The 10,981-nt window shown below is 32.5% G+C and overlaps 1 protein-coding gene across 1 annotated transcript; it reads right to left on the minus strand.

The window, feature by feature from the left end:
* Positions 1–705: 705 nt before the first annotated feature.
* Positions 706–10,764, minus strand: LOC143043406 (annexin A11-like). The gene is made up of 9 exons (XM_076215726.1): positions 10,631–10,764; positions 8,622–8,709; positions 7,044–7,138; positions 6,334–6,447; positions 6,131–6,221; positions 4,699–4,844; positions 4,239–4,419; positions 2,137–2,249; positions 706–1,060 (listed from the first exon to the last, which is right to left on the minus strand). Exons 1-9 carry the CDS (start codon positions 10,634–10,636, stop codon positions 932–934), a joined length of 963 nt encoding a protein of 320 aa, XP_076071841.1. The 5' UTR covers positions 10,637–10,764; the 3' UTR covers positions 706–931.
* Between the last annotated feature and the right edge of the window lie 217 nt (positions 10,765–10,981).

A 10,981-nucleotide genomic window follows, 5' to 3' on the forward strand; every position in this document is an offset into this window, starting at 1 on the left:
TTATATATTCTATAGTTGACAGTCTTATAACAAGGCAATGACGTGTAACAGTAACAAGGTATTGCCTACATAGTGCTCTCTTTTTAATTCATTTTGTGATAGTTATTAGTAGTTATCAGTACCTGAGTGAACATTGTTTGTGGACAAGTTTGTATGATGTGTTTTTCTTTGTAACATTATTGATTTGATTGGTAAAGATTATGTGGTTTCTTCATGGTGTTTTGTTGTTGTTCTTTTAGAAGTTTTATATTGATGTTAGATTTTGATAATAGTAGTGAATTTAACGAACTTGACTGTCTATACAGCTCTCGCACGGTCGGTGTTAGATTTCACAGTGTTTGTGTTGAATTTACAAACCATTCTTGTAATTCTGTGGTTGTCGTTTGTTTATGTGTTACATATTTGTTTTTCGTTCATTTTTTATATAAATTAGGCCGTTAGTTTTCTCTTTTGAATTGTTTTACACTGTCATATCGGGGCCGTACGGTGACCTATAGTTGTTAATGTCTGTGTCATTTTGGTCTCTTGTGGACAGTTGTCTCATTGGCAATCATACCACATCAGATCTTCTTTTATATATTTATGTAGACTTTGGGTCGGTTTGATGTTTTCATTGACCTTGATTATTGTATTCCAATGATTATCTCAGTGACCTTTACCCCAATATTTCCTTTGACGATGTAATATAATCTGACAAATAACAAATTTCTGTACATAAAATTTATATCAGAAAAAAAACTTAAAAAATAAACCTAGTCTCATGTGTTAACTAAAAGTTGAAAAAGCTAATTTCCAAAAGATAGTCATTGCAGTATTATTTTAACTGTTAGTAACTTTGCTGGAGAAATGACAAAGGGTATTACTCTGTTTTTGGAGACGCCTCCAACACTAAACTGAACAATCATAGATTATGTCTATTTGATAATTTTGGTTAATGATTTCCCTGGACAAGTGCAAGTAACATTCTTTTGTAATCTCCACCACATTCGCTTTCAACAGCTTCCTCCAATGGCTTTTCATATAATTGTTGAAATTCATCTTTGATATCTCCCAAGTCAATCTGAAATTAATAATTTTGATAATATGATTGGCTTTTGATTTATGTTACATGTATTAGCTATTATTGGCTTTGACCTAGCGTCAGTTACTGAGTACTATCATGTCTGTTTTTGTTAGTTGTCTTTGTGCTATGTATCGATCTAATGAACAATTTCAGCCTTTTAATAGTGTGTTTTTAGGTTGTGCTGTTTAACAAATATTTGAGCATATGAGAGGTTGGACATCCGTAAACATGTTAACCCTGTCACAATCTGAATTTTCATGTCCGAAATCAGGAACCTGTAATTGTAAATCAGTTGTTGTTTGTTATCATAATTGTTTTTGTTTATTTTCTTGTACATTAATCAGGCTGTCGGTTTTTCTCGTCTGAATAGTTTATTACATTTGTCATTTTGGGTCTTCTATAGCTTGCTTTGTGATATAGGTTTTTCTTATTCTTGAAGGCCGTATATCGAAAAATGTCATTTTGGGCTCTAGTGGAGACTTGTCTCATTGAAAATCACCATATTATTATATTGCAGGACGCCAATTTTGAAATTTAATTCCTGCTCCTATTTGGGGTAGGACCGTATGAGTAAATCTTCAAAAAATTAAAATGGAAACTTCTATCATACTTCAAGTTTACAATTGACGTTAAATCATATTACATTGTAATGTGAAATCTGGACCTTTGGATAGAAAATTAAACGAACCATTTAAATCCTTGGAGTCTTTGTTGGTTCAAAATGAAAACTAAACAATGCATGTTAAGATGATGTGCAAATAATTCAAATAAAATGAAAATCGCTATAAATATAAGTGTTTGTTTGTCAAATACCCTTCCTTAAAAATAACACTAGAACTGAGATATTAAAAGCTTTAGCTTGCTCGTGCTAAGTAAAAGAGAAGTTTGTCACAATAGAATTGTCAACATCTGTCCGTTCTTGGCTTAATGAAGAAAATGGCATATACTTTAATATTTACCAAAACATGGTAAAGTCTCCTTGTTATATTCCTACCAATATTCCTAAGATGATTTTTGTTTGAAAATACTGAAAAAAGGTTCCGCCATAACACCCATAATTAATAAAACAATACCTCGCTTCTGGAGACAATTAGTCTGATTAAATCGGAATCATCTGTACCAAATCCTTTCATAGCTTTGTTCAGTCTCATAGCAAAGTATTTTTGTTTATTTCTGGCACACTGAACTGAAAAAAATAGATTAAATTTGTCTCTATTAGAAACTTAACAGTTAAGCAACCGAAAGTTATTTTCAATAATTGACTGCTAAATCGGTTCGTCCCCATGCACATTCCGGAGTATAAATATTGTACATGTCATCATACTTATTGTTAATACTAAAAAAATATATATAGCAAGATTTTAAAATCTGTTTTGCTTTCATTACAATTGTTCAGGGTGATAAATATGTTAATTGTCCCTACACTCACACAAGGATCTAGTTTGAATGAAAACTGTTGCATTGTCCTGTTATTATAATATTTTATCCATTTCGTGATACACATATGCAATGATGTATACTAAATCGTTCTTGCGAAAATTTGGATGTAGTTTCTCTCCTATACATAAATGTAAATGCATCTACGGTAAATATACGAAATAGACATTATTTCGACCTTTACATATAATTATTTTATTTGTGCTGATTATCTGTCTCATAGGTTTATACCCTCCACTTTCTTCCATTATCTGTCTCATTGGTGTATACCGTCTACTCTCTTCCATTATCTGTTTCATTGGTTTATACCCTCTACTCTCTTCTATTATCTGTCTCACTGGTTTATACTCTCTACTCTCTTCCATTATCTGTCTCATTGGTTTATACCCTCTACTCTCTTCCATTATCTGTCTCATTGGTTTATACCCTCTACTCTCTTCCATTATCTGTCTCATTGGTTTATACCCTCAATTTTCTTCCATTATCTGTCTCACTGGTTTATACTCTCTACTCTCTTCCATTATCTGTCTCATTGGTTTATACCCTCCACTGTCTTCCATTATCTGTCTCATTGGTTTATACCCTCTACTCTCTTCCATTATCTGTCTCATTGGTTTATACCCTCTACTCTCTTCTATTATCTGTCTCACTGGTTTATACTCTCTACTCTCTTCCATTATCTGTCTCATTGGTTTATACCCTCTACTCTCTTCCATTATCTGTCTCATTGGTTTATACCCTCCACTGTCTTCCATTATCTGTCTCACTGGTTTATACCCTCTACTCTCTTCCATTATCTGTCTCATTGGTTTATACCCTCTACTCTCTTCTATTATCTGTCTCACTGGTTTATACTCTCTACTCTCTTCCATTATCTGTCTCATTGGTTTATACCCTCTACTCTCTTCTATTATCTGTCTCACTGGTTTATACTCTCTACTCTCTTCCATTATCTGTCTCATTGGTTTATACCCTCTACTCTCTTCCATTATCTGTCTCATTGGTTTATACCCTCTACTCTCTTCTATTATCTGTCTCACTGGTTTATACCCTTTACTCTCTTCCATTATCTTTCTCATTGGTGTATACCCTCTACTCTCTTCCATTATCTGTCTCATTGGTTTATACCCTCTACTCTCTTCTATTATCTGTCTCACTGGTTTATACTCTCTACTCTCTTCCATTATCTGTCTCATTGGTTTATACCCTCTACTCTCTTCCATTATCTGTCTCATTGGTTTATACCCTCTACTCTCTTCCATTATCTGTCTCATTGGTGTATACCCTCTACTCTCTTCCATTATCTGTCTCATTGGTGTATACCCTCTAATGTCTTCCATTATCTGTCTCATTGGTTTATACCCTCTACTCTCTTCCATTATCTGTCTCGTTGGTTTATACCCTCTAATGTCTTCCATTATCTGTCTCATAGGTTTATACCCTCTACTCTCTTCCATTATCTGGCTCATTGGTTTATAACCTCTAATGTCTTCCATTATCTGTCTCATAGGTTTATAACCTCTAATGTCTTCCATTATCTGTCTCATAGGTTTATAGCCTTTAATGTCTTCCATTATCTGTCTCATTGGTTTATACTCTCTTCGAATTCAAAACTTTAATGCAAATTCTATATAATAGATTACATCCATGGCACGTGCAATTCATTAATGATAATTTGTTTCTCGCTAAACAAACTAGGTGAATCTTCTTTTTTTTATGAAAAAAAACATATTCTTACTTATTGATAAAAATCCATCTTGCAAATCTGAACTTGTCTCGCTTTTGATGGCATCCTCCAAGGAAGTACCCTCAGACAATTCTTCATACTTTGCAAAAACGTCAATAAGATGGTCAAAACTTCTTACACACAGAATAGAATTGATTTCGGCCTCTTCAGTTCCTAATTGTGCGGCACCAGCCTAAAATATGTATAAATAGGTGTGCATGTTATTAACAGTTTTGTCTATATCTCAACTTTCTTTAATAGAACATAACTGGATATCAGAAATCATTGTACTACATACCACACCTATCAACGAATGTTCCGAAAAAATACACTCTATTCATAGTACCTGTTTGTTAGTCAGAAATATCAGATAAAATTTTGAAGCCAAACACTCTGTAAATTAAAGTTTAATTCCAACTTGCTGTGTGATTGTTAAGGTAGCGAATACTTTGTGTATTTACATTTGACTTACATCAAATATTTTCTGAGCATCTTCCTCTACTCTCGTGTAATCTACGTCATCGGTGTCTCGTCCACCTTGTACCAATGCTCTCATTAGTCTGCCAAAGTATCCACCTGTATCTCCCATTAAAGCGTCTTCCAATGAACATTCGTATTCTGTAAAATGAGAAGTACTAGTCATCAAAGCAGCTTTGTCGAGATAATTACATCTCAAGGTCATGGGACAGAACGTTTTTTTTTTAATTTCCATTTGAGTGCACCTTAGTTCGCCAACATGTTTTGTTGGATCAAAGTGACTTAGTAGCTCTTGGGTTTTTTTCTGTATTGTTTTCGTTGTAATTAATGTTAAATCCGTCTATACTTTCTGCTTTTTGTCAATCCTTTAACTATAAAAATTGTAAAGATCGTTGTTTCAAACCATCACTTTCTTGTAAACATGGCCGATGTTTTTTTTAAATGTTACAACTACAACTACTATCACAGGGTTATACAAATTACATTTAAGATTTGAGAGGTGAACTTTTCTATCATAGATTGGCACTTATATTGTGGATGCCAATCATGAAGCAGGATCTCTTTGCCAATCACGAGCACACCAGATGAACCTCGTTTTTGTAGGCTTTGTATGCTCAAGTCTTTAGATTTTGTGGAATGTGTTGTGGAACAGTGTTTGTCTGTTTTCTCTTTGTCCTAGTGTTATACTTTCCATTCTTTGCTTTACGATTTTTTATTGCTTTACCCTCTTTCGTATCTTTCAGCTAAGTTTTTATGCATGTTGAATCAACTTTTGCAAAATGACTAAACATAATCTAAAGATGGGGTTTAGAATTTTGAAACATGAAACGTGGCTATAGTGTGTATATATATATACCGGATCTGGTGTACTAAAAAATTATTGACACCGTATGTTTGTGGCATAACATCGTGGCCACAAGTTAAATTTTTTTTCTTCTGTTTAGTATTAAATTTATATTAAGATCCATTTTGTTACATCTTGTGATCAATTTTATTTGACAATCGCCAATGGCAGTCAGCAGGGTTAAAGAAAATCAGTTGTTCGACCTGTTAGTCAAATGCGTTGTTTAAATATACTTTTTCACTTTTTTTGGAAAATGTTGTTTGTGCTGTTTTTAGACCCTTTTACAACGAAATTTGTTTTACATGCACACGTATAAAAATTGCGGTTTTTATCCAAGCAATCATAGGTTTGGACGTAGTTTTCAATTTAGACTCGTTTATATATATATATATATATATATATATATATATATATATATATATATATATATATATATATATATATATATATATATATATATATATATATATTTATATCCATAACTTTAACATGTCTTAAATTATCTGCATTTTCACTTTCTTTTAAATCAAAGTTAGTCAAAATTGTAACGTTTTATGCCATTTCTTTCCAGGTGTAATTTTACCTTTCTCGTAAAGTTCTTTGATCTCTTGTATTTCTTCATTTGACCTAGAGCACATTATCTCCACTAATGTTGATTCGTCAGTTCCAGCACCCTGTTGGAGAAAGATATTTAAGGATAAACATTCCATTTATAAATCGTTTGACTAAAGGAGATACCAATAAAAATTGCTTTATAAAAACAGTCATGATCGAATGTTTACTTACACTTATTGATTTGTTTAACTCTTTTACATCCAAAAGTCTGGGTGGTGTAAGCATAGCTACACAAACATCCTCAAAATCTCCACCAAGCTCACCTTTCAGCTCCTCAATTAGGTCCTGTAAAAAATATCAGAATATGTATTATAAAGAATAAGGTACACTTAAGTTAATTTTAAATGGTTGGGCTGCTGCTATATATACTGCAGCTTACTTTGCAGTCAATGGAATTTGACGGAGACACAGATAATGAGATACCATTTAAGTTGATTAAACATCGATGCAATGTTCAAGATTATCACACTTGGCATCTCCATAAATAGAGTTTTTTATTCGCACTTTTGATTTCCATAAATTCTCAAATCGTGCTTATACATGCAAGAATCAATAAGTGTTAATGTAAACAACTTTGGAGACAGCAAGTGCTGTTTTTGGAGAATAATTAATTCCTTTTCAGTGGTGGATCCAGAAATTTTCATAAAGGGGACCCACTGACTACCCAAGAGGGGGCCCAATCTCGTCATTCTTCAGTGATTCCTTAATAACCAACCAAATTTTCTCTACAATTAGGGGGAAGGACACCTGAAAAAACCTCTAAAATATGGTGTATGGTAATGGCATTGAACAGAATTTATTTTAGTTTTTCGATCATAATTGTCGATGAGAATATTTCTATTTGTATTAACTTAATTAAAAAAATATATCGCATCGTTTACCTGTCCATAGGCTTGTTTGAAGGTTTCTGCTATTTTTATTCTTTGCTCGGTATTATATTTCATGAGACATTCTATAATCACTGCTTCATCAGTACCTGTAATAAGGGAAATAACTCTAAAGGTAAAATAAACTGCAACATATATCATGTCATTGCGTTCTTTTTTTCTTTGTCCGTCTTAAATTACTTATAACATCAGTTAAATGTAAGGTATTTTACACAAACTGATTTTACAGAACAGCGTTTAGATGAACTAAATCACAATATGAGAAAAAGTATGATAGGTAAACAAGGTATCATGTTACAGTTCTCAACTATCATATATACTACACAAGTCAGAAATCACAAGAAAATTGCAAAATCTATGGTCAACTACATAAAATCTTAACTAAGAATATGATTAGAAACAAAATGTCCTTTTTCTTTGCAATTTTCTGAGCTCGCCTTTGTGTAATATTGATAGTTACATGCAAATGCTGAAATTAAATTGGCAATACTTCAAAGTATAAATAATGCAAAACATCCAAAGTAAACGATACATGACTGATGGTCCAGAGAAAATACTCTTCGTGGGAAGGGGAAATGCTAATACACACCAAATACCAATCATTTTAACTTATTCTTGTTCCCTTAACACTAACCTAAACACAAAGGATGCAGAAAACTATTATCAATGTCAATGAACCATGATGAGGGATAGGGCCTTATTATCAAAGTGTAAATGCTATTACAACTATATACAAAATTTCATTGACCAAGCGCAAATGGTTCCCCTTAAACTGGCCTTATCACACACTTATATCTTGTTGACACCGCTTTAACCGAAAACATCCCGAACAAGTCTAGCCTTTTTTTTACAAAAACAAAGTACGTATCACCAGCCCTAAAAACTGTTGAATTTTTTTTAATGAATATGCTTCACTCATGAACAGAATTTAAACAAAGAGCTTGAAGGTTTTCTACATATATAAGAAAATGTCTGTACCAAGTCAGGAATTTGACAGTTGTTATCCATTCGTTTGATGTGTTTGCCCTGAGCTTTTGATTTTGCCATTTGATTATGGACTTTCCGTTTCTAATTTTCCTCGGAGTTCAGTATACCCAAAGGATGTCGACTAGGACTCGTAGGGTTTTGCTTTGCTCGAATACGTATTTACACAATAGAGTGACCAGTTAAGTCATAGTTTTATTATTCCATCCTACTTATTGTTAATATGTCTACATGCTAATAATTATCTAACCATTATACCGTCTGTATTCTTGTTTTCAAAATAAGCTTTGGGTTGTTTACTTACCGTGGGCGTCAATAATACGAGACAGACTATAAATAGTTTTCTTATGAACTATAATTATTTCTCACTCACTAATTGACGATCTTCCAGTGCACTCGTCACACTCATTTTCGTATCTTACTTTTTTGTGTTATTTACACACTGAGGAATTCAAATTCGATATGTATATTAGAGATACAATTGGGGTTAATGGGGTTAATGTTGTGCTAATTTTTGTTACTGTACAATTGAAGAGAGTTAAACTTTTGACTATTCTGACCAATTCAGTATACATTATTATAACCTACCAAATCCTTTCATAGCATTTCTCAGTTGTTCAGCTGCTTCAGCTTCAACAGCCTCGTCATAGTTCCAGTTTGGTACGATTGTGGGAGACTAAATAAAATAAAAAATATAATTCTAAAAAGAAAAAAGAATCCCACGGGCATTAACATTTGACATGATAATAGCATTATAATTTCAGATTAAAACGAATAACATTCAATAAAATCGAGCGATCGGTATATATATTTAAAATGATATATGCAACTTGATATGCTATGTGATATGTGACATAATATAGCCAGTTACTCTGTGATTTTTATTGACATGAATGTTGGATCTGCTCATAATGAAAATCATTGTCATTTTAATAAAATGTATAGGGATCATAGGGGGCTAAACTCAGTAATTGTCTCCTATGACTGGATACTTATCTTTTAGCATATTACCCGTTAATATCCTAACCGTTTCAAAGGTGGTTTTTTTTCAGGATTTCAACATTTATAATGTGTATCCAAAGAACTATTTGGAAGGCATGTGGCGTTCTTTCGCTAATTCTGGGGTTTCATTTTTTACAGTAGAGTTTGAGTTGGTTTAAACATGACAACATTTCGTTCTAGTTTTTTTGGAACATGTGAAAATGTTGCTAAAATTTTATCTAACTCAATAAACGCTTTCAAATTGATTATAATCAGTAGTATTGTTAGGCATTATCAAGTTATCTGATCTAAAGTGTCATCTTTAAACAGGTCCGAGACGGAACTCTCAAATGTTTAAACATTCTAGTTACTTAACTGGAGTAGACTGAAGTCTATGTGGGGAGGGGATTCTATAGACCATTGCATCAATCTTAGGTCGAAAATATGTGTGGATCGGATCTGCGTTGACCTTTTTGCCCATCCATGTTGGACTTTGATGACAAGTTCGTCATCAAGCGTAGGTGTATATAAATGTTATCTTACATGCTTTTTATCTTCATTGAAATATTTAACACCTACGCTAGGTAAATATCATAAGCCCATTAAGTTATTGATTAAAATTCCTAAACAGATCATATATAGTATTCCCGTGATTATTTTAAGTTAAATGAATGACAAGTCCCCTATATGTTGTAAAAGAACAGATTGTCAGTTTTGATTTTTTTCAGATATAATTAATGGTCTCGTCTTATTCTTTCTATCCCCCACAGGCACTTGTCTTAAAAATACTTTTATGTCTTAATATAACACTTTATAGTGTTTTTAAAAACAAAAGACTGTGCTCTAATCCCCCAAAATGAAGGAGTAGAATTTCGGATGTAAAAGTCCTTTGTTTTTATTTGTGAATCGCCCAAACTGAAAGCTGTAAAATGCATCATACCAATCCCATTTATACTCAACATCATTCATGCATCATCCATGTTTTGTAATAGGACAAGTTTTTTTTTATAGAAAAATCGATATATCGATTGGAGATGCACAAATTAATTAATCAAGTGAAGTAAAAACTACCTAAATAATTTACATTTAATTTAGTTCAATTACCGTCACGAACATGAAGAATTCAGTAAGGATTTGTATAGTAACCTTGATTTCAGTATACGGAAAATCGATAAAGCTAACAATTTTGGCAGGATTTACCGGGGTTATAAATAGGATGGTAGACAGTTGAAGTATACTGGTGTCCGACCTTATTGTCCCCTGGAAATTATTTTTACCTCTATACCTATGTGCATAAAAGAACAGCATCCCGTAAGGATGCTTCTTTACATATATTTATGGTGTAATGGCATGAAACCTCTTCACATATTATATCATTATCATAAAAGATAAATTACAATCATTTTCATTAAGGAATTTCTTAATTCAGCAACCTCAAGCATACATTTTTTTATGGTGAACAACGCCCAGTTATTAATGTTTCTCATCAAATAACATGTAACAGTGTAAAGCCGGTTAACTTCTGACTAAGAAAATGAGTGTAGACGAAATTAGAATAAAAAAAATACAAGTCTACATATATATATATGAAAAACAAATGATAATCGATGACTTACCGGCATTTTGGTCTGGTCAAATGGTTACAGGTACTCCGTCCAAAGGTATACGAATTATTGATATGATTTTTGTATATATGAGTAAGTAGTAACACGTAAGCCGGTACAGGTAAAAAGAATCACGTGGTTTGCTAACATCAAAAAATTTCATTCAGGTGAACTATGTTGATGTTTGACATAAAGAAGACAACTTACTGCCTATAGGGAAATCTAATATTGGTTTAGTAATATATATATATTACATATTTATTGTTGTTCACTGATGTAATAAGGTTTTGAGTCAGGTTTGGATAAGTAACGAAAACATATACAAATTTGAATGAAAAACAAGCTTATATAGTTCGTTCTTAT

Source organism: Mytilus galloprovincialis, chromosome 1 (assembly GCF_965363235.1).
Source record: "Mytilus galloprovincialis chromosome 1, xbMytGall1.hap1.1, whole genome shotgun sequence".
Classification (NCBI taxonomy): domain Eukaryota; kingdom Metazoa; phylum Mollusca; class Bivalvia; order Mytilida; family Mytilidae; genus Mytilus; species Mytilus galloprovincialis.